Genomic DNA, 23683 nt, shown 5'->3' on the forward strand with positions numbered 1-23683 from the left:
CTTGCCTCTAACAACAGGATTGCCTGTACCAATATCTTAACACTGTTTCCATCATTACCCTGGAAACTTTGGCAATAATTTCTTGGAATTGGAAATGGGAGTTTCCTACCTGATATTAATATGTATAAAAAGTGCTATCCTAAAAACATTTTTCTCATTTTAATCCACCATTTCCACAGAAACCAACATCGGAGCTTAACTAGTTCTTTTTCTAATAAAATAATCTACTGAATACACATTTATGGTATGGTTTGAAATTGTTATTTTTTAGTTAATTGAGGTCAGACTATGAAACTTCTTGGTAACTTTATCTTCTGTATTTTAGAATGACAGCAATTCATCAGGGGCAGGTGGACCCGTGAAAATAACAGAAAACCGATCAAAGAAGACCAGTTTCTTCCGTTGTTCACTACTTTGATGAACTTTTTCTGAGAGACTGCAGCACACCTAGAGGACACTCTCCTGCTTCTCTGAAAGCACAGGTCACCCAGCCTCAGAATCCCACCACCAGGCTGCCGCCGAGAGCACCTCCGAACCCAGACCTCTCCACGCGGATCGCGGAGGGGACGCCAGCCTCCTGGCCTCTCAAGAGCACAGGCTCCTTTTTCAAACGTGGAAGCAATGATATGGAGACACTTGCAAGACTTGTTTTTTCCCTTTGTTTTACTGCCTGTTGCAGAAGCTGCTCGCTCTTTTCCACTTTGCACTTCAGTGTTAGCCCTTCCCTGTCATAGACCCATATGCGCACACTTTTGGCTCGTGAATTTCTAGGCACATTTGTGCTTTGGGGGATGTTCAAAAAAAGAGTAGAGCTGTGACAGCAGAGGTCAGTGTACTAAAATGAAAGGACACTGGTCTGGTTCATAGAACTAGGTGTTACTGTCTGTGTTCATGACATTTATTTAAGGGCCCTGGTTTGTGAATTTCTTAAATAAGAATCATTAAACTCTGATAAAATTTATCTTAAAAATTCATAAAAATGCTCAGCTATTCATCAGAGGCCATAATTTCTTTATTTCTTATTATTTAGTGCTTTGCTCCATTCCTTACCTTTTTGCCAATGAGTCTGGGTAGCTAAGTAAGTCACTTTTTTTCAGTTAATTCCCTCTGCCTGATCTATAAAAACTGCATTGGTAAATTACCTTAATCTCACTTTTCCTGGGGTATATTTTTGCTCTTTTCCTCTGTTTGACCTATTACAACCACTCAGTTATCTAAAACATAACCTATTTGACCCTTGTTGTCTGTTTCTAGTCGTGAACGTGTTGAGCTGAAGTTTTACGTGGGCAGAGAGGTGTACCATTTAGGGTTTTATTTCAGCATCCAATTGTGGTTCCATCGCATCAGCACACATAATATGTTTTTTCTTAGGTTTACTTCTCAGCTGGCTGGTGTAGTCATAATACCACGTTCCCTTCTATAAGAGTTAATGGGGTGTCGATTTAGATTTTAGTCCACAGAAAGCTTACCTGTAGGGAGAGAGACTAACTTGTTAACATAAATTCAGTAGAGATAGCTCTTGGTAATGGTGAAAACAATGATTTTTGTTCTGGTTTTACTTGGGCTTTAAAAAAAAGTAATTAAACCTAGTACATCTCTGAGAAAAATCTTGCCTTTTCATTAGAGAAAAATGTGAGCAGGATTTCAGCTTTAAAGTAATTATTGTTGAATGTGTAGAAGCCAGTTCCATCTGTTCAGGTTCATTGTTATAGAACTTGGTCTAGTCATTTGGTCCAAAGCCAACCAAAAGCTTAGCTGCCATTCTTATGAAACACTGGTGTTGGTATAACTTTCATAGATGAAACCATCACATAAGAAAGGTACTTAGTGTTAACTTACGTGCCAAATTAAGATCATTATGTCATTGCTTTTATTCTAGCCTTCAGTGTCATAATGCAGAAGGGAGTAATAAAGAGGTGAAGAAGGAATAATTACTCTTCCTCTTAGGCCTGCTTTGTTTCACAGAGTTTACTATCAGGCCTGAAATTAAGAATGGGAAATGAAAGTGGAGACGGATTGCTTGTCACCACAGACAATTCAGCTTCAAATTCAGATGTATCATTAAAATGCTTGAACCACTCAACCTTTACTACTTGGTTGGAAACTTATGCACAATTTAGCTGCAGCAAATATTCCAGAGCTATTTTTGAAGGATACACTAAACTTATTGTTAACAAAATTTAGCCTTAAAGGCACCTTTTGGTGTCCCAGTGTAAGCAAGCGGTTCCTTCACTGAAAGTTGATTGCAAGTCTACCATCTTAAAATTAGATACTTTTTTGGAAAGAAGAAATACTTTCTTAGAAACAGTTTGTATTCACTAATTTTCTGAAAAAAGATCCAAGCAGTTAAGCTTTCTGGAGGGTAACATAGTAGTTTCTAAAAGGCAAGTGCTCTGACACCATGTATGAATGTAATTCTCTTAGTAATTTACCTCTGACTATTTGGTGTCTTAACACTTTGATTTATATCTCAGGGGTTGTCTGCAAACCAAAACTGACGTATTCTGTGGTTAGCCTTTTTTTTAAAGAATGCTTGGCTTTTGTTTTATTCCTTCTCTCTTTTGTCTTATGTAGATTAATAACTAGTCTCCATGAACTTCACTTTGAAAGAGCCTGTAAAAGCTAGATGAGTCTAAAGGTGCTCTTTGAAGTAGCAGCAAATTGGGGGTATATGCTCTGTTATATAGAAATAAATCTTCCTTGCTATTTTCTTACATTTAGTCTTGCTAAATTGTATATAATTTGAGCTAAGAACATAGGAAATTCACCTTCTGCATGGTAAAATGACCCAATAAATATTCCATTTTGCTTAATAATGTACATATAGTGCATTATTTTTTCTATTTGTAAATGAATTTAGTGAGAAATAATTGTCTGTTCCCTGCTGAAACTGAAGAAATCTAGTTTTATGTGAACATTTTTGTGGTCTTATGGATAAGGTACATGAAGATTTTTGCAGCAGTATTCGTGGAATCCAGTGGCTGCACTTGATTATCGGTGTGCTAATTTCCGCCAGTGATTGGACTAGACCTCTTCAAGTAGAGTCTGAGGGTGTCCAACAATGCAGATGTGCTGTAACTAAGTAGCATGTAAATCAATTGATTGTAAAATGTTTCACTGGGAACTTATTTTAGCTATATTTTACTTCAGACAGATTATAAGAAAATAACCCACCTGTGCATCAGTTAGGAGGTGCCGCAGGGTTTCTTACTATTTACATGAACATTTTGTGCAGTCTTTGTTATAAATTTTCAGAAGACTATACTCTTTACTTTGAAGGACTATTTTTAATTATACCTCATTTAGCTAACTAGTATTCTAATACCTGATAGGAAAACAGTGAGCCAGCCTGTAAGCATCCAACGCAATTTAGATTATATGTTTTGTTTTGAACTAAAGGCATCATTGGGAAAAGTAGCGGGTAGTTTAGAGTAGAACACACCTGTCATATCCAATAGTGCAAAAGAAAAGTAGTGTCTCCCTGTCTCCATTAATAAATTTAGCTGTGCAATATAGATAAATGTTTGCAGAAATTTCTAAATAAGAGATTATAACTCCATTTCACAGGTTCTAGTCCTGAGAATCTGTATTAAGGCTTATATAAAGTTTTCCCTGTGAACAGTGACACATGGAAGCAGATTTTCTTTTCTAGTTCATGACTTGGATTTCTCTATAAATTTAGTTCTTAATCTTTAAAGATGAGCTTCTAAGCTTAACATTTTAAAACAGCACTTCATTACGTTAGTTTACTTGCCTCGGATTTTAAGCAGTTATTTCTGCCGTCAGGTTTTTTAGGGTTTTTGTTTTAATGGAAAATACATTCCTTTTTCCTTCTTGTTATAGCTAAAGAAGGGGGAAAGGAATGTCTAAACATGAAACTCCTTGTCCTAGAGAAACCTAGAGAGACAGGGTATAGCTAATAAAATTTCAAATGCTAGCACAATTTTACAGTAGAACCCATCTTTTATAAAAAGACTAATAAAACTAATGGGTGTCATGCTCACTAGGAAAAAATCTAAATGACTAAAATTTATAGAAATGAAAATTAGCAAACAATTATTTTTAGGGATATTTTCAAGTTTTACTTTATTTTTTAAAATGCTTGTACCATATGCAGTTGCATTTTTTTATTGCCAAGAACTAATAGAACATCTTGCTTCATTTTCTTACCTTTTTAAACAATGTGAATTTAATTATTATAACTCATTCCTATGGCCTTACCGATGGGTTTTATTTTATTTGCAGCCGACATTGCAGTTCCTTTAATGCAAAGTACCATAAACCGTTCGACTGAAACCATGCCCCTAATGGAACATGTCTGGTTTTTCCATGGAAGTGTCCTACTGTGTATGCTTCAGCGTATTTTATTTTGGCTCCAAAGGCTTCCTGTGAGAGGCTCCTGCAGATAAAGTGCACCTGTCCTGTGGTTAATCCTGCTTAAGCCAATTCATGAACTGTGTACTGATACTGATGCTGTGTGATTTTTTTAAAGGATTTTATTCCAGGTGAACTTTTTTTTTACAATAATGTTCGTCTAAAATAAAAAAAAAAACTACATAATGAAAATATGTTTGAAAATCTTTCTTCACATGTATGCATGTGACTCAAACCGTGGCAGACTTTAGCAACGTGCTTTAGCAACGTTCTGACTTAGAGTTGTTTAAAGACAAAAATGGCCACATCTCCTGTCCATACTTTGTTCAGAATACATTGAGATTGTTCTGTGATAGAACTGCAGCCTTCCGTTGCTCATCTTTCCCTCCTTAGACCTCGCATGTCTTGTTTCTCTTGCTTGGTTCTCACTTCCAAATAACATGGTAGTTCTAGCGCCCCAGCCCTGCCGGTGGTCTCCCACTGGCCTGTACACTTTGCCGGTTGTGGCCTTCCGCCTTCGTCCCCACAACCAGCTCTAACCTTCGCTGTCCTTCTCCAGCACCCTGCTTCCTTCCTTTCACTCTTGGCAGACACATCTTTAAACTCCTGCCTCAGAAAAATGTCAGTCTAATGCCACCTTAGCTGCCTCACCCTCGCCAACCTATAGCCCCCTTGGGCTGGCTTCGCTACATCCACCCTCATCCTCACTTCCCTCCTCTCGTGTCAGAGGCATTCCTCCTCCCCCATGCTTCTCTCTGCCTCTTCTCTGGATTTGTTCCCTTACCCTTCTATCCTGCGTCTCAGGGAACTCACAGCTATGATACCTTCAAACCCTTATTCTGTATGATCCCCTTCCCCTTAGCATCTAAGCGTGCCTAACTGCTACACCTTTGCCTCATGTCCTTCTCACCTATTGCTCTTCTTCCTCTTCTTGCCATAGTTAAGCTTATTCAAAGCGTTATCTGTGAATACTGTCTTCACTGTCTCATCTTCCTGTATTCCTCAGCCTAATCCAGTTTGGTTTCCTCCCTATCACTTCACTCATGTCGTGTTTACAACAGCCTAGTTGTGAAAAAGTGGTGGACGGTTTTCTATCCTTACCTTGGTTGACTTCTTGGCAACATTACACCAGTATATTGCTCCCTCCCAGAAATGTTCTTTTCCCTTAGTTTCTGGGACAGTCTGTCCCACTTTTCCAAAATAATTTCGTCCGCCCTGGCCGGGTAGGTCAGTTGGTTAGAGTGTCATCCCGATACACCAAGGTTGCGGGCTCCATCTCTCATCAAGGTACGTGTAAGAGGCAACCAGTGAATGCATAAATAAGTAGAGCAACGAATCGATGTTTTTCTCCCCCTTCCTTTTTTTCTGTAAAGTCAATTTTAAAAAGATTCAAAATAATTTCACTCTTTGTCATGGCTCTTAAATGTGTTTCTGAATGATAGCCTCCAAAGATGTCCATGTTCTAATTCCCAGAAACTGAATGTTACTTCATGTAGCAAAAGGGACTTGGCAGATGTGATCTTGAGATGGGAGATTATCCTGGGTCACCCAGAAGGGCCCAGTGTGAGCCCAAGGGCCTCTATGAGAGGAACACAGGAGGAGTCGCAGTTAAAAGGAAATGATGTCATGATAGACACAGGGAGAAAAGGCTCAGCCAAGGGACATCAGTGGCCTCTAGGGTCTGGGAAGGGGAGGGAAGAGATTTTCTGCTAAAGTCTCCAGAGGGAACCAACTCAGCCCTGACACCCTGATTTTAACCCGGTAAGGCTCATTTCATAATTCTGGCCTTCAGAACTGTGAGAGAATCAGTTTGTGTTGCTTTAAGCCACTAAATCTGTCACAGCAACAATAGGGTATTCATACAGCTTTCAGATTTGTACATCTAGCCCCACCCTCTTTCCAAAGAACCAGACTTCAAAGTCAGTCTGCCTGCTGGACCCCTCCCCTTGGACCTGCCCCAGGCACACCCAACAACATGGTGCTAACTCACACTCAGCCCCCCATCTTTCCCCACTCCCAGCAATCCCCCCCAACAACCCTTAATCCCAGGAGAAACTTGCTCTTTCTTCTCCTTTCCCCATTATCATCTACCTAGTTAATCAACCTCCAAGTCTTAGGGGTTCTAACTCCTCGATCTTTCTAATCTATAGGCATCCATTATGTCACCCTTTGTCTTTGTTCAGGCCTCCTCATCTTTTGCCTGGGTTTCCACAGCCTCTCCTAACCAATATCCTAGTCTCTAATTTTATTCGGCTCCAACCCAGTTGAAACAGTGCTGACAGGTTTTTAAAGCTGGAATCTTATGTCACCACGAAATTATATCCTTCGGTGCTACTTCATAACGTTGGGATAAAACCTGAACCCTTCAGCCTGGCAAGAGAAGTCCTTTGCCACCCCTACATCTTTCCCTTAGATCTCATCACGCCTTAACGCACACCCACGTTTTGAACCGCACCAGGAAATGCAGTTCCCTTAATGTTTCATCGGGCTTTGTCATTCCTTTGCTTAGGCTGCTCCTGCTGCTGACTTCCTAGACTTTTCTGGCTAACTTCTTATCTCTCAAGACTACGTAGGGTTTTTTTCCGTCACAGATTTCGGTCACTACCCATCTCTGGGTAGTCCCCTCCTGTGCCTGCCCAGAGTGTCGCTCACTGCACTGGATTTGAATGGTCTGCACCTTCCTTGCCTATTGGACTCTAAGGTCCTGTAGGGTGGGGACCAGGCCTTTGGTTTTTATATCCACGCTACCCAGTAAGGAGCCTGGCACATAGTAGGTGCTTAACAAATCTTGATGGAACCAGTGAACTTCAGCAGTTGTCAAAATGAACATTTCTCCTTTACTGGAGAAAGCTGAGTATAATTTAGGAGCTGTTTTGTTCACCATTTACTTTTTAATTTGAAGAAAGATTTGAAGTAAATTCAATGATGCCTGAGTAAGTATAGCAATAAAAAGAGCAACCTCATTCTCTGGTTTTTATTTTGGCCCTTACCTTACAGTACTTTAATCTTTGTTAAATATCTTATACTTTTTAAATCTCTATTAAATACAGAAGTATTTCCTTTTAATAAGATAGGTCACCCAGAATGCTGTTTATGGATTGATAAGTTGAATAAACCCTCTCTACCCCCTTATTCATGTTTTCTATATTCCAAATTTAGGTTTTCAATTTGGCCCCCAGAGCAAATAACATTCATATTTATTAATTTAAAAATATATAGACTTCTGGTCAAGATGGGGGAGTTGGAAATGCTGTTTGCCTCATCTTGCAACCACATCAAAATTACAGCTAAATTATAGAACAACTGTCCTTGAGAACCACTTAAAGTCTATCTGAACAGAAGTTTTATAACTAAGGACATAAAGGAGCAGCCACATTGAAAGTGGTAAGCGAGGCAGAGGCAATGAAACAGGCTGGCCTCACATCCACATGTGGTGGTTAAGAATCAGGAAGGATATCTTGGCTGCAGAGGTCCCCACTGAGGAGTGAGGGGTTCCCACTCTGGGCTCCCCGTCCTGGAACACCACTGCCAGGAAGAGGAATTCCCCACAACAGCTGGTTGTGAAAATCATCAGGGACTCAAATGTCCTGTTCAAGGGCCCCAAACACAGACTCACCACAAACACTCACCTCAAGCTCCAGCAAAGAGACACTCCAGGGACACATGGGGAGGAACTAAATTGTCTGGCTTTAGGGCAAGGGCAGGAGGGGCAGCTTTTTCCAGGACTAAAGTGCACATAGGCACTGTTATTCCTTTGTTAAGCCCTCCCCTGCACACATCCAGCAGGTGCAGGCAGGAATCAAGTCTGAGTCTCCATTAACCTCTCTCTTCCCCGACCCTGAGACCTTACCCCACACAATTCTCATGCCTGGCCTGAACCTCTCTGAGAGGCCAGTCCACACAAGGGCTGTCCTGGGCCCACACTGCAGACTTTCCTAAAATCTCTCAAAGATCCACAGACCTCAAGCAAGCAGTAGTTGTCCTTGCTGTGCCCCATACCTTTTGCTATGTGTCCCCAAGCTGGACACTAGTGGGCAGCTGAGCTGGGTTCATTGTCTAACCACTCCTAGATGCCTCCAAGCCCAGCACAAACAGCTACCAACAGCAGATGGTAGAACCTTTTTAGGTTCTACCAGGTGACCCTGGGCCCAGACACAGGCAGTTATCGACCTTGGCATGCACTGGAGCCCCTCCCAAGAGGCTTCAGAACACACCAGAGCACCACCCAATTAGTTCCATAAATGACACCCCAAAAGTGGACTCAGCAGGCACCAGAGCCCTGCTACAGCAAGATTACCCAGCAAGCTTGCCATTTAGAATCAAAGGACATGTAAAGAGCTTCCCAGACAAGAAAAAGCTGAAGGAGCTCATCACCACCAAGCCATTATAAGAAAAGTTAAAAGGGCTTCTTTAGAAGAAAAAAAATCAATATGAATAAAAATATTGCAAAGAAAAATCTCACTGACAAAGGCATAAAATAAGAGCAATGGATCAACCACCATAGTACAAAGGCTAAAAAGCAAAAACAGGATGATCACATGTAATTACAAACTAGGAGATACACACAAACACTCACACAATAGAAAAACATAAATGTAAATATGCAGGGGCTGAGTAGAAATGGTAGTGATTCTAGGCTGTTCAAATTTAAGTGACCATCTACTTAAAAGAGACTGCTGTCCACATAGCTTGGCATATATGAAGCACATGGTAACCACAAACCAAAACTCTGTAAGAGATATACTAGAAATAAAGAGAATGAAATCCAAACACAGCACCACAGAAAGTCATCACCATGCAAGAGAAGAGAGCAGGAGAATAAGAAAGAAACAAAACCATAAAAACAATCAGAAAATGATTAATAAAAATGGCAATAACTACAATACTTATCAATAATTGCTTTAAGGACAAAATGCTACAATCAAAAGATGAATGGAAAGTTCTTTCAGTTACCATCTTGTTTCCACATTTGTTAACCACGCAAAATACCTGGTGGAACCATCACCACACCAATATTACATGAAATGTTAAAGGGACTTCTTTAAGAAGAAGAAAAAGATCAAAAATATAAAAAATAAAATGGCACACATGGACAAAAACTAGGGGGATGGTGGTAATGGGAGGGAAGTGGGGAGGGTTGGGAGGGTGGGCTGGATTGGGAGTAAAAGGGAGAAAACTGTACTTGAACAATGATTAAAATAAAATTTAAAAAAAATAAAAAATTAAATGGCAATAACTACTTACCTATCAATAATTACTTTAAATGTAAATAGATTAAATGCCCCTATCAAAAGACACAGGGTGGCTGAACAGAGAAGAAAACAAGACACATACATATACTACCTGCAAGAGTCCCACTTCAGATCAAAAGATACACATAACCCTGGCTGATGTGGCTCAGTGGATTGAGTGCCGGCCTGTAAACCAAAGGGTCACTGGTTCCATTCCCAGTCAGAGTACATTCCTGGGTCATGGGCCAGGTCCCCAGTAGGGGGCACTAGAAAGGCAACCACACATGGATGTTTCTCTCCCTCTCCTTCCTCCCATCCCCTTTCTCTAAAAAATAAAGTATTAAAAAAAAATATACATAGACCAAAAGTGAAGGGATAGAAAAATAGCTCATGTAAATGGAAATGGAAAAAAAAAAGGCTGAAGTAGTAATACTTACATCAGACTATTACTTGGCCATAAAAGAGAATAAAATCTTACCATCTGCAACAACATGGGTGGACCTAGATGGTATTATGCTCAGTGAAATAAGTCAGACAGGGAAAGACAAATATTATATGATTTGGCTCATATGTGGAATCTAAAAAACAAAATAAGCAAACAAATGTAATATTAAATGTCAATTGTAATTGAAAAATTGAAAATGTATATAAATATCTTTCCTTGATTTTTTTTCCTCTCGCTCAATTCATATAGCTCATCAGTCACCAAATTCTGTTTGCACAGTTTCTAAATCTCTCTTCCATTTGTCTGATTCCTTCCAGGCTCCTGCTCCTTCCCTGACTCAGGCCACTATCATCTCATGCCTGCAGTGTGCTGAAGATGTCCTATCTGGAATCCATTTCCATATCTGAACAAAGGAGATCTGATCATGTCACTCAGCTAGATAAACCAGGACTTGAGGTAAACTCTAACCTGCTGGGCTTTCCAGTCTTATCTCCCGTCCTTCTCACATTTCTAGGACATCCTGAACTGCTTTCTTTCACTTTGAGGCCTATTCACTTGTTCTTCCATTTCTCCCCTACTTCCTATTTTTGCTAACTTTGAAGATGAGACCTGAATGGGTGAGTGTTATTGTTACCAAAACCTCCTGAGTTTGGGCTGGGTGCCCTCTCCCTTTCCTGTATATTCTAACAGCATCCTACGCCTGCCTGGCTGGCTTCCCCACTAGACTGTAAGCTCCATAAAGACAGAAGCACATCTGTTTGATTGGTGTATTCCCAATGACCAGCACTTAAAAAAAAAGATTTTATTTATTTATTTAGAGAGAGGGAGAGAAACATCAATGTGTGGCCACCTCTCACGCACCCTGCAGTCCACAACCCAGGCACGTGCCCTGACTGGGAACCAAACCAGTAAACTCCTTGGTTCACAGGCTGACACTCAATTCACTGAGCCACACCAACCAGGGCCATTTTTTTTTTTCTAGGTAACTTCTCATAAGTGCCTTGACTGGGGACCAAACATGCAACCTAGGCACATGTCCTGACAGAGAATCAAACCAGTGACCTTTTGCTTTGTAGAACCACACCCAACCAGCTAAGCTCCCAATGCCTAGTATTATGCCTGATGCTTAGCAGGCATTCAACATGCACTTTGAATGAATGAATAAATGCTTGAGTAAATATACATCTATCAGCACTGCAAGAAAACAAAGCTCAAGTGAATTCATTACTATATTGTGAATTACAGGTAGCTATGTGAAAGCCTTACTTAATAAATTGCTAAAAGGTGGTATTGCTTTGCCCCTCACTCCCAACACACACCCAGTTAGTTCTGAGGAATTACCAGACTCAGTATCCATAGTGTGTGCTTACCTCCTTCCCCAAGTCACCTTTTAGGGATTTAACTCCCCAAATCACTTAGTACCCTTATATTTTTAGGTCTTGGGGAAAAACTAATGGTACTTTCATAAAAACTTAAGGATTCAATAGTACTGTTACTTAGCCTCAGATTTCTCACATGTAAACATAATTGTCGGAATCAATGTGAAGTGCTTTCCACATAGCCATTTAAGGTGCCATTATTCAGAGAAAACTCGAAATAACTTTTTCTAGTAAATAATCATAAATGCTGAAGATGGCTATTTTATTGGTTACTTTGCCAGTTCAGTGTAGTTGTTCTCTTCTCTTCCAACAGACATCAGTCAAAGATGTCTTCACAGATGGGTGGGGTAGGGGAGACTTCATTGTATTTTCCATTGCCTTCCCATTTTTTAACTGGACTTGGGAACTAAGACTGAACTGAAATATGGTCAAGATAGCATAAATAAACATCCCTGTGACTTAGCTCTGCATGTTGAATTGCCAACTTACAAAGTATTTTATGCAGTTTTAACCAAGACACATAGTAGACCATGGTTAAAATTTGGGTAATCAAATTATTAAAATAGGGATAAAAGAATAAGTCATACTCAGACATCATAGCAGTAACTATAATAAAAAATAGTTGCTATAATTGACCATTAAATTTAGCTCCATGCTTCCTGGAAGTCAAGATAAGGCCTGAGTGTGATGAATTAGCTCCCAAACAGTGTATATGAATTTTTCAGGAGAAACAAAACTTTTTTCTAGCCCTGAACTCAAATAGTAAAGCATGGATTTATAGAGATGTTGAACAATGATACTGAATCAGTTTGAGAAAATATGCAGGAAAAATTGTAGATGGCCATTTCTTGTGTAAAAATCTTTATTTATGCCAAGGACACAAACATATTATGCTTCTGTGAAGGCATTTCTGCACAGAGCTGAAATATTGGAGTTGCATTTGATGACTTTGATTCAGGATAGAGCCCCAAAGAATCTATCTAATGATGAGTCACTCCACCACTTTGAAATGTTGTCCCAACCTCAGTTTTGATGGATGCTGAATATTTCAAAACAAATATTTCCATTTACTCCATACTGTGGAGTAAACGGAAATACATATATGCCTATTTTAAATGGGCAAATATGATATTTTACCATAAAATTAAATACCTGCAGTTGTATTATTTGAGGGACCGTTTCCAGAGGTGACCTACAAAACATCTTCATTTAGGTCCCAACTTTTGCCTACTGGTATTTTTCTTTTCAATGTTAATTTCCAGGAGCTTTATTCATGGCAGACATTAAAGAAGGAATAAGAATGGCTAACACTTACATAGCACTTAATGTACAGGAACAATCCTCAAAAGAACCCATTAGGTATTATTATTATTCCCATTATACATGGGGAAAATTCTTAGATGTGAATGATCAGAGAACTTAACCTTCTGGTTTTAATTTTTAAATTTCTCAGAAAATTTAAAATTAATATAAGAGAGCCAATGTTTATAAGTTCCAATTTTTATATTATTTCAATAACTTAAGAGATACTTATTTAGTGAGCACCTTCTAGGTGCTGTGGCAACAGCAAAGAACAAAACAAAGCCCCTGGCCTCCAAAAGTTTATTTTTAATGAGGGAGACAAATGAGCAACAAAAACAGGGCAAGAAGATACTACCATTACTTTTTTGAAGACTCGGGGGTGGGGGTGGTACGGGGAACAAATAAAACCAGCTCTCCAGCGCAACCCTGACAGCTCGTTCCACCAGTTTCATCCTTGTACTCTCTCTGTGGGTTATCATCTAGGTACCGTTATCCCAACTTGGACTTTATACATGATAAAGTATGAAGTTCTCGGAACTACGCAAATGAAAAGATTTGCTTAAAAAAGACCTTTTATTTAGAAATGGAAGCCTGTCCGGCGCTGTTTTTCTTTAGTTGTTTTGGAATCTTAGGGGACCTCCCCTCCCTTAGCACGTGGCAGCCGGCACCGATGGCCTGATTACGTGTTCCTGTAATACGACGCAAACGGGGACGCTTTGACTCCGGCACTAAAGTCGCCAGTTAACTCAGCCGCTGGATCCAAGAAGCGCAGCTTTGCTGGGCTGGGTCCCAAGAAGCTGGATAGGACTGACAGCGAGCGTGAGGCCCACGCCCCACCCCCTCCGCAGTGCTTCACCCACCTCCCTGGAGCCCCGCCCCTCCCCTCCCCAGAGCCCCGCCCCTCCCCTCCCCAGAGCCCCGTCTCGCCCTCGCCCTCACCACGCCCAGCCACGCCCAGCCACGCCCTCGCACGCCACGCCACGCCCGTGCCCCACCCCGCGCCTAGTTCCGCTTGCGCCCGGCGCTCCGCAGCATCTAGCGTCCCTGCCAAGCCCCGGGGCCAGCTTTAGCGGTCGCCATGACGGCAGCTGTGTTCTTCGGCTGCGCCTTCATTGCCTTCGGGCCTGCGCTGGCCCTCTACGTCGTCACCATCGCCACCGAGCCGTTGCGCATCATCTTCCTCATCGTCGGGTGAGGCGGTTGCACTGGGAAACCCGGACCCAGGACTCCCCTCTCCCCGGAGGGTACTGGCGACCCCCGGCGTCCCTACCAAACTGCTGGACTATGTTGGGTTCTGGAGGGGAGAAGGGTTGAGATGAGGAGATCTGAGACCCCGCTCCTCTGGGTCTCCTCGCCCGCCTTCAAGGGTTAGCGGGGAAAGAATTAGAGATCCAGGACTCCAGAAACCGGGCTCTGGGGAAGGAGCTCACACTGTGGGGTCTCAGAAAGCCCTGATACTTGGCTCCTGAGTTTTTGCGTAGGGTCTGTGGGTGAGTTATAGTGAGTTGTGAAGTCACTTAAACTATATGAAAAAATGTGGATAAGTTCAAATATGCATGTTTTATTTTTCTGGACACAGGGTTCCCACATTAAGAACTAGGTTCTTACAGGCTTCTGTAATCCCACAGGGGTTAAGAGCCATAGCGCCTGCGCATCGGTGTTTTAAAACATATGGATGCCCAACAATACCCCAGATCAACTAAATCGGAATGCCTAGGGGGTGGGATTCAGGCTATGGAATTTTTTTTTTTCTTAACTCCCCAAGTGATTCAGTTGTGCAGCCAAAGAGTGGAAACCTGTAAACACAGAAGCACTTGTCAGTCTCTTTTCAGGAGCTTGGTAAATACCGAACTCTGGTGGTGAATATGGTCATAATCCCAGTTTTCATTTGCCTGGCAGCTCTTACTGAGGCTTCCCACGTACCCCTACACCCTTGATTCTCACTTGGCACCTGAAGAAACAGCCCTGGTAGGCCAGTGATGCTCACCTTTTCTGAGTTTCTTCACCTGTCACAGCTGTATTGAAAGTGCTGCATCACACTATCATTTAAAAAGCATTAGAGATTTGGGCAAAAGGTTATAATTTGTTAAACCTTGTTATAATCATTAAAATCCACAAGAATGTTGTAAAACCCAGGCTTGGAAAACTGCTCTAGATCAGAGTGCAGGTTTTCAACCCCTGGATTTTATACCACTCTGTTAGTAGAGATGTAGACATTTTTTTTTTCTGGAAAAGACACTTATATTGGCACATTAATGAACAAAGCATTAATTAGGAAGAGTATCAAATAAAGTTTTCAACCAGACAGTCCTTGGCAGATAGTCTGCAGATAGTTAAATAATAGGGTCACTGAAAAGAGTGATTGTTAGGAAAAATCCCAGATTCCTTCTGGATTGCATGTTCGTCTCACCAGGGAAAATTCAACACTGATTAAGAACAGTGGATCCAGAGCATCACTTTACAAATACTTTTAAAAAAGTAATCCTGTACTTACGTTTACTTGTGACTTTTCTCCCACTAATTTTCAGAGCTTTCTTCTGGTTGGTATCTCTACTGCTTTCCTCCCTTGTCTGGTTCATGGCAAGAACCATTACTGACAACAAAGATGAATCAATACAGAAATATCTGCTGATCTTTGGAGTGTTAATCTCAGTCCTTATCCAAGAGATGTTTCGGTTTGCATATTATAAAATTTTAAAGTAAGTTAAATATTTGTTGACCTTTTCTTCAGTTAATTTGAATTATGATTTAGTAATTTGAAACAATGTAACGGGGTACTTAAGGGTCCATGCCTTCCTTCATAGTTTGAAGCCAAGGGATTAGAACATTTCCAACCTGAAAATACTGAGTAGTTTGGCTTGTGGATATTCCTTCCTTCATTCACTCATTCAGAAATACTCTTTGAGAATTTACCCAATGCCAGTCATCATTCTAGGGACTGGGAATACATCATGATTAAAAGACAGTTTCTGACCTCATGGAAGTTATATTTTAGTGCAAAGAAACAGACAAAAAAGGATGAATAAGAAAGTACATTATATGTTAGAAGTTAGTAAGTGCCATGAAGCAAAAAAAGCTAGAGAAATATAGAAACAACAAAAAAAGTTCCACCTTAGAATTTACATCAGCTTCCCTTTGCCACCTACTAAAATAAAGAATACTTAAAGAGATTATACCTACCATTATTTTGATTGTATTAGGGAAAATAGGTGTTCATTTTGTGGTATTTAATGTGATTTCATAACTGTAATAGAAAAACACATTTAAAAAAAAAACACTGCAAATGAGTTCCCTTTAGGGAATGTTAGGCCAGAAAGTAGGTCATCTGGGATTCATGAGGACCTCACGTGAAACCACTGATTTGAAACACAGCTTGAACTTAGAAACATATTTTCTTTCAGGCAGTCATGAGATTGGCTTTGATTATGTAGTAACACTTAGAATGATAAATGTGCTATCTCTTAACATTTCAGCAAATGAGATAGTTCAACCACTCCATGAATTTCGTGAATGTAACCAAGATAGAAACTCAACAGTGTCTCTTATAATAACTTCTGGTAATTTGTTCTTGCTGATATGCTAGGCTTTCAACATTTTTTACTTACTGCTTTTAATAACAGGTATTGAAATTCAATAATGAAGCAATTTAAATTCAAATTGAAAACCATTAAGCCATTGCTTACAGGCAAAAGGTATATCTTAGAAAAGGTTTAAAAATGAAATTTTCATTAGTCCTTAGAAATACTAAAAAGCAACCAACAAATATCAAAGATAAAATTTAAGTTTCCATGGGAACACAATATCCTTAACAGATGGACATTCATCTGGTATGCAGCAGTTACTACCATTCCAAAATTAAATTTTACTGTAGAATATTATTAAGATAATCAAAATCTCCCTTCTCCTGACCTCTGCCCCACTCAAGAACCACACAGTCAAAAGAAGTCTCTGTCACATGGTAGTCATCTTGTGTCCTCCACAGCTAAACATTCTTCATTTCTTCACCTGGCCCTCGAAAGACATGTCTGTGGCTTCCAAACGTCTTCTAGTCTCTGTTTTTTATGTCAGTAGCCACTTTCCTTTTGTCGGTGCCTGGAGTTTACCAGTGCTCGGGACCCAGCGGAGTTCTCGGCTGTGGTCGCAGCAGTGCAGAGGACAGTGGCCCTTCCCGTCCTTGCCTGGGTGCTGCACTCTTTAAGAACTCAGCCTGAGGTTGCACTGGGTTTTCCTGTCAGCAACATCTTTGGCTCATGCTGGCATTTTCACATATGATGGTTCTAATATTGAAGCAAAAGTTTGAACAGATTTTCACAGTTTAGGACATGGATTTAGTAAGCCTTTAGGACTTTAGGTTCTAAAACCTGACTTTCCTAGAGTGGCTGAACAGGTATCTGCTTATTTCTTCACCGTTCCCATCTGAAATATAACTCTTTATTGGCACTACTCGGTGGCTCCAGAGGGCTACACACTGGACATTGGTTGACGTTTTACTGAGGGCAGTGAGGGAACAGGGCCACACGCCGAAGGAATTACAGCCGTCAGTCTGCAGGCCCTCATGCCAGCAAGCTCAGAGAAACCCGTTTGGCTTTCTGGAAAACCATGTTTACCGCTCCCAAAGGGCCTTTGGAGATTTGCAAAAAGATATTAGTATAAACCTGTATTAACAGGTGCCTTTGGTTGCCTTTGCAAAATGCACCTTTAGCAAGCCTTTGGAATATTGTACAATATCTTTCTAGTAGATTTTAGAAATGTTGGATGTTATGTAGTTATGTGTTAAAACAAATTTGAAAATTGGAATTCTGTATTCATGGCTAACATTTATGTAGATACATTTAAGTTCCTCTCATGCTATGCTACATTCAAATATAGGCACTGGTTTAATCAATATTTTAAGTATTCCACTGCCAAAGTACATTTTGAACATTTAAATTTAAAGTACTGCCTCAATAAAATTTTTGCTATCTGAATTTGATGCCAAGATGAAAATGTGGAGAATTTGCACCAGTATTTTTTTACATATATTGACTTGAATCAAAATATTTATCATTGCAGTTTAATATAAATTTCTTTTTTGGATCAGGCCTTGAGAATAGTACTTCATCTTGAATGAGCAAAATGTAACTTTCAGCCTTACAAAGAGTTGCACTGTGAGAAATTGGCTTGTAGCCACAGGTGACAGCCCTTTCTACCTTAATTTCTTTTTAAAAAATCCAAGTTATGATCCTGTATGTACATTGCCTAAAACATACATTAGAATTTTTTTTTGCTTGGATTGAAGCTTTTGCAGTTTTCAATTTTGTTTTGTAATGCTAATACTATAAATATTTGGTAATTTTAGAATATCTGCCATTTATTGAAAGAGTTAAGATAATCATTGCTATAATTTCTTAAAAGGCATAAGTAATTTTAGCCCTGGCCAGGTGGCTCAGCTGGTTGGAGCTTGGTCCCATACACCGAAAGGTTGCAGGTTCGATTCCTGGTCAGGGCACATACCTAGGTTGGGGGTTTGATCCCCAGTCGCCATGTGCGGGAGGCAGTCTATTGATGTTTCTCTCTCTCTCTCTCCCTCTCTTCTCTCCCCATCTCTGTCTCTCTCTGTCTCTCCCTCTCCCTCTCTGTCTGAAATCAATGAACATATCCTTGGGTGAGGATTTAAGAAAAAAAAAAGAATGGTTAAAAGGCATAAGTAATTTTAAAAATTTCTAGAATGCTGTATTTAATTTATATGTACATTTCTTGGTATTGTACCTCTTTTACACACACATGCAAAAAAGAATCAGAACAAATGGGAAAGATAGAATGATTTACCAGTAGTTTTTCAAAGATTGCATGTAAAAAACTTGGGCTTTTTCTTTTTGGTTCTTGGAAGCTATAATGAATGAAAACAAAGAATTTTCCACTTCAGTACAGTGGTCATATTAAGAATACTGTCTCTTATGTCATCAGGTGTGTTTTCTGTCCATCAGGTACACGGAAGCTGATGGTGGTGTGTACTTTTCACTTTCTGACTTTGACATGGAGAACTGTTAGTGCCATAGACCTTTCCTCCCACAAACTTGTAATATAGAATGAGGAACTTTATTAACTTTTGAGTTTATATATTTAATGTATTTGTCATAGCAGTACTTTGCTATATCAAATAGCAAAAACCATTTATTCATTACTGAACAATTTATATAAAACAGAAATCCTACAAAATTTACTGATTCTGTTCCATCATTATATTCGTTTGTTGATAGAGGTTATTACTACTATCTATGTTTATAAGCTCTAATTAGCGTTTAACAACATTCCAGTGACAGGTGAGTTTATTTTTTAGGAAAATTCGACATTTTAGGTGGTTACTACTCCAGAGAAAGAAGTTAACAGTCATTTGCTCGTGTCCATGACCAAACGACCCTGCCAAATGGAGAACACTGAAATGGCCAATTGTTTCTTTTAAGTCTAGAAAAATAAAAGACCTTTTTTGTTCTACTTACTACTATTTTTGTTGAACTCTGTATTACCTTTAATTTAATGATACTTATATTTAGAGTCGATGTAATTTAAATATCCTTTGAGCCAGGATCCTTGTTGCAGGTTTCTAGCCAACAAGGGTTAGTAACAGTGACAGTAGTGGAACCAACCAGCCACACCTTGCATTCCAAACACATCCGTGTTGTCCACAACAGAAGCACAGATGTGACCACTCTGAGGATCATTTGTTGTTTAACAGTATTGTAATCCTTCGTTCAGGTATTCATTTAGCTTCTTTTCTGAGGGTAGCATTTTCTTTTTTTAAGATTTATTCATTTTTATTTTATTTATTTATATTGTTCAAGTACAGTTGTCTGTATTTTCCCACCACCGCTCCCCCACCCTCACCTCCCACCCTCAATCCTACCCCCTTTGGCTTTGTCCTTGGGTCCTTTATGCATGTTTCTTGACGGCCCTATCCCTTTTTTTTCCCATTATCCCCCATCCCCTCCCCTCTGGTTACTGTCAGTTTGTTCTTTATTTCACTGTCTGGTTATATTTTGCTTGCTTATTTTGTTGATTAGGTTCCACTTATAGGTGAGATCATAGTTTTTGTCTTTCACTGCCTGGCTTATTTCACTTAGCATAATGCTCTCCAGTTCCATCCATGCTATTGTGAAGGGTAGGAGCTCCTTTCTTTCTGCTGCGAAGCATTCCATTGTATGAATGTTCTGTAGTTTTTTGATCCACTCACTTACTGATGGGCACTTAGGTTGTTTCCAGCACTTGGCTATTATAAATAGGTTCTTTTGAATTGGTGATTCAGGATTCTTAGGGTGTAACCCCAGCAGTGGAACTGCCACATCAAAAGGCAATTCCATTTTAGTTTTTTGAGGAAATTCCATAGTTTTCCACAGTGGCTGCACCAGCCTGCATTCCCACCAACAATATACCAGGGTTCCCTTTTCTCCACAACCTCACCAGCACTTGTTGTTTGTTGATTTGTTTATGATGACTGTTCTGACCAGTGTGGCGTGGCATCTCATTGCAGTTTTAATTTGCATCTCTCAGATGGCTAGTGATGCTGAGCATCCTTTCATATGTCTCTGGACCCTTTGCATGTCCTCCTTGGAAAAGTGTCTCTCCAGGTCTTTTTCCCATTTTTTAGTTGGATTGTCTGTCTTCCTGGAGTGTATTCGTGTGAGTTCTTTATATGTTTTGGAAATCAAACCCTTGTCCGAGGTATCATTTGCAAATATGTTTTCCCATATGGTTGGTTCTCTTTTCACTTTGCTGATGTTTTCTTTAGCTGTACAGAAGCTTTTTGTTTTGATGTAGTCCTATTTGTTTATCCTTTCCTTTATGTCCTTTGCTCTAGGGGACATAACAATGAAAACATAGAATATCTGAGATTTTCCTGCCTATGTTCTGCTCTAGGACTTTTATGGTGTCATGACTTATATTTAAGTCTTTTATCCATCTTGAGTTCATTTTTGTGTATGGTGTAAGTTGGTGGTTGAGTTTCTTTTTCTTTTTTTTTTTTTGCATGTTGCTGTCCTATTCATTTATTTTTAGAAAGAGGGAAAGGGAGAGAAAGAGAGAAGAGAGAGAGGGAGATAAACATTGATATGAGAGAGAAACATGAATTGGTTGCCTCTCATACATGCCCCAACCAGAGACCTAAACCACAACTCAGGCATGTGCCCTGACCAGGAATTGAACAGGTGACCTTTTGCTTTGTGAGATGATGTTCAACCAACTGAGTCATACTGGTCAGGGCCTGAGGGTAGCATTTTATTTTCCCCTAAAGCCTGTTTGGGGCAGGGGGATATGAAACAAATATGTAAAATAGATGACCATATGATTAAATGCCCATGTAGGAGTTCATCAGTATTGAAGGATGTAAGAGAAATGAGAAATAGTGATTACCAATCATTGGTAAAGGTGGTTTCTTTGAGAAACTGCTTCCAGAGCTAGACTTTGAAGGTTAAGTACAATTGAGGTTCTGTAGAGTGAAAGCTAGAAGGGAGGGTGGCAAAATAAGTACAGTCCAGGTGGAAGACAAAACAAAATACCAACACAGTGGGAGTGAAGATGTATTTTCTTGGGAATAGGGAAAAATTCATGATGGTAGATGCCACAGGATATTGAATGAAGTATATAGCTCAAAAAGTAGTCAGAAGTATTGCCTTTTTCCTGATGGCTTGTTTATTTATATTTTTCTTATTTTTCTCTTTTATGTAAAAGATAAAAGGCAAAAGTAGATTGGAAATTATGGTTTGTTTTAGATGATTGAAAATTTGCTGTATTTTTGTTTAATCACATTTTACATTTAGAGTATAACCTTGTCAAATGCCTCAGTAAGTATCTGGATTTTGAAGTATCTTGTGTATTTTCCTGATATAACTACTTTTTCTTTTTAAAAAGTTATCTGTGTGGTTTATTTTAGAAAAGCCAATGAGGGTTTGAAGATTGTAAACCCAGATGAGCCACCACCTTCTATGCGATTGCTGGCCTATGGTAAGTTAGAACTGCATGGCATCCTCAGGAAAAAAATTAAATGTGGCATAAAAGCCATTTTTATCTTTCATATCTTTGTAGATACAGTATTTTATTAGTGTCTTGGTCTGTTGGTGTACATTGTTTGTTTTTCTAGCTTTTCAGGCCCTTAGGTAAAAGGAAGTGATCACAGGTGTGTGTCCATTAAATATTAGCTAGGATTGAAAGTTAGGTTTTTAAGACTCTAGTTAATTAACAATTTCTAAGTAAGGTTTCTGCTACCTTCTCTGAGTGGTTACCAGGACTTTGGTTTTACTAGGAGAACTCTTTGTATCACTATAGTTAATACCTCTGCATAGTCTCATTTAGAATTGTGTTTTAAAGACTGGATCTGGGTCTGTAAGTTGGATCACCCACTTTGGCCCAGGGATCACTCCTTACAGTCACCCTTCAAGTGTGGCTCCCAGGTCCAAGCCTTCAAACTGAATTCTGCAGGCTCTGTTGTCATAAACTAAAGCCACAGCTTCAGCATCATGTACTTCTCTACTTCACCTGTTGCTTCTGTGCCTGCTAGATGTTTTTTCTCTCCTTTTTCTTTTCTCTGTGCTACATTTTATTATTCATTTCCTTTCCTCTCTACCCCCTTCTCACTCAGTTCATCATTTAACCAAGCACTGGCTATTGCTGAGGCCGCTTTCCACTGTTTTTCCAATGGCACATGCACCTTTTTCCCCTTCAACAAAATAGTATTCCCTGGTCCTTGGAAGTTTTATTTGAAGACAGATCATGGCATGAAAGGGTTTAACAGTGTTTTTATGTCTCTTTAGTGTCTGGCCTGGGCTTTGGAATCATGAGTGGAGTATTTTCCTTTGTAAATACCCTGTCTGACTCCTTGGGACCAGGCACAGTGGGGATTCATGGAGACTCGCCGCAGTTCTTCCTGAATTCAGGTAGGTACCTGGTAGCTGTGAATGTTCAGGCTCCTGGTGTAAATAATCATTTCCTATTGGAGTTGCCTGGCTTAGGAATTCGAGTGAATAGAAATTTATGTTATACTTTGTAAAGGCAAAATACTGTTAGACATCACAGGGTAAAGGACATAGGAAAATAAAAAGTTTGGTTAAAATATTTTAAAATTTTAGAGTGGAATTTAGCTGTATAAAGTTTATTTTTATTTTATTATATTAATAATGTTGCTGTATAGTTGATATAGTACAAGTGAATTTTTATAGGCTATTTGCTCTTTTTTGTTTTAGTTTATATTTATCTTAATATAAGCCCTAATCTTTTTTAAATGATATTTTATTGATTATGCTATTACAGTCGTCCTGAATTTTCCTCCTTTGCCTTTCTCCACCCAGTAATCCTCACTCCCTCAGGCAATCCCCTTACATTTGTTCATGTCCGTGGGTCATGCATATAGGTTCTTTGGCTACTCCATTTTCTATACTGTACTTTACATCCCCTTGGCTATTCTATAACTACCTGTTTGCATTTTTTAATTCCCTCAACTCTTCACCCATTCCCCCACACACCACTCCTATCTGGTAACCATCAAAATGCTCTCCATAGCCATGATTTTGTCTCTGTTCTTCTTATTTGCTTAGTTTGGTTTTTAGATGCAATTGTTGATAGATATGTGTTTTTGCCATTTTATTCATAGTTTTGATCTTCTTTTTCTTAAATAAGTCCTTTTAACATTTCATATAATGGTTTGGTGTTGATGAACTCCTTTAGTTTTTCTTGTCTGGGAAGCTCTTTATCTGCCCTTCCATTCTAAATGATAGCTTTGCTGGGTAGAGCAATATTGGCTGTAGGTCCCTACTTTCCATAACTGAATATTTCTTGCCAATCCCGTCTAGCTTACAAAGCTTCTTTTGAGAAATCAGCTGAGTCTAATGGGAACTCCCTGTAGGTAACTATCTACTTTAATCTTGCTGCTTTTAAGATCCTCTTTTTATCTTTAACTTTTGGCATTTCAATTATGATGTGTCTTG

The 23683-nt window shown here is 39.5% G+C and overlaps 2 protein-coding genes across 9 annotated transcripts in view; both read left to right on the forward strand.

Annotated features, from left to right (window-relative positions):
- RAB8B (RAB8B, member RAS oncogene family) overlaps positions 1 to 4007 on the forward strand; it is a 59253-nt gene extending 55246 nt beyond the window's left edge. Inside the window, exon 8 of the mRNA XM_028506150.2 lies at positions 326 to 4007. Coding sequence (XP_028361951.1) covers positions 326 to 418 — 93 coding nt within the window. The 3' untranslated portion in view covers positions 419 to 4007. The remainder of the gene's footprint in view (positions 1 to 325) is intronic.
- Positions 4008 to 13671: 9664 nt separating this feature from the next.
- The window catches only part of APH1B (aph-1 homolog B, gamma-secretase subunit), a 56321-nt gene continuing 46309 nt past the window's right edge, over positions 13672 to 23683 (forward strand). For 4 of the 8 annotated variants that reach the window (XM_036034478.1, XM_036034462.1, XM_036034466.1 and 1 more), the window contains exons 1-4: positions 13708 to 13922; positions 15260 to 15430; positions 21637 to 21707; positions 22514 to 22636. In XM_036034478.1, the coding sequence (XP_035890371.1) occupies positions 13810 to 13922; positions 15260 to 15430; positions 21637 to 21707; positions 22514 to 22636 (478 nt within the window). In that variant the 5' untranslated portion in view covers positions 13708 to 13809. Of the gene's footprint in view, positions 13923 to 15259; positions 15431 to 21636; positions 21708 to 22513; positions 22637 to 23683 lie in introns of all 8 variants that reach the window. The other 4 variants (XM_028506607.2, XM_036034486.1, XM_028506609.2 and 1 more) reach the window with 4 other exon arrangements.

Source organism: Phyllostomus discolor, chromosome 1 (genome assembly GCF_004126475.2).
Source record: "Phyllostomus discolor isolate MPI-MPIP mPhyDis1 chromosome 1, mPhyDis1.pri.v3, whole genome shotgun sequence".
Classification (NCBI taxonomy): Eukaryota; Metazoa; Chordata; class Mammalia; order Chiroptera; family Phyllostomidae; genus Phyllostomus; species Phyllostomus discolor.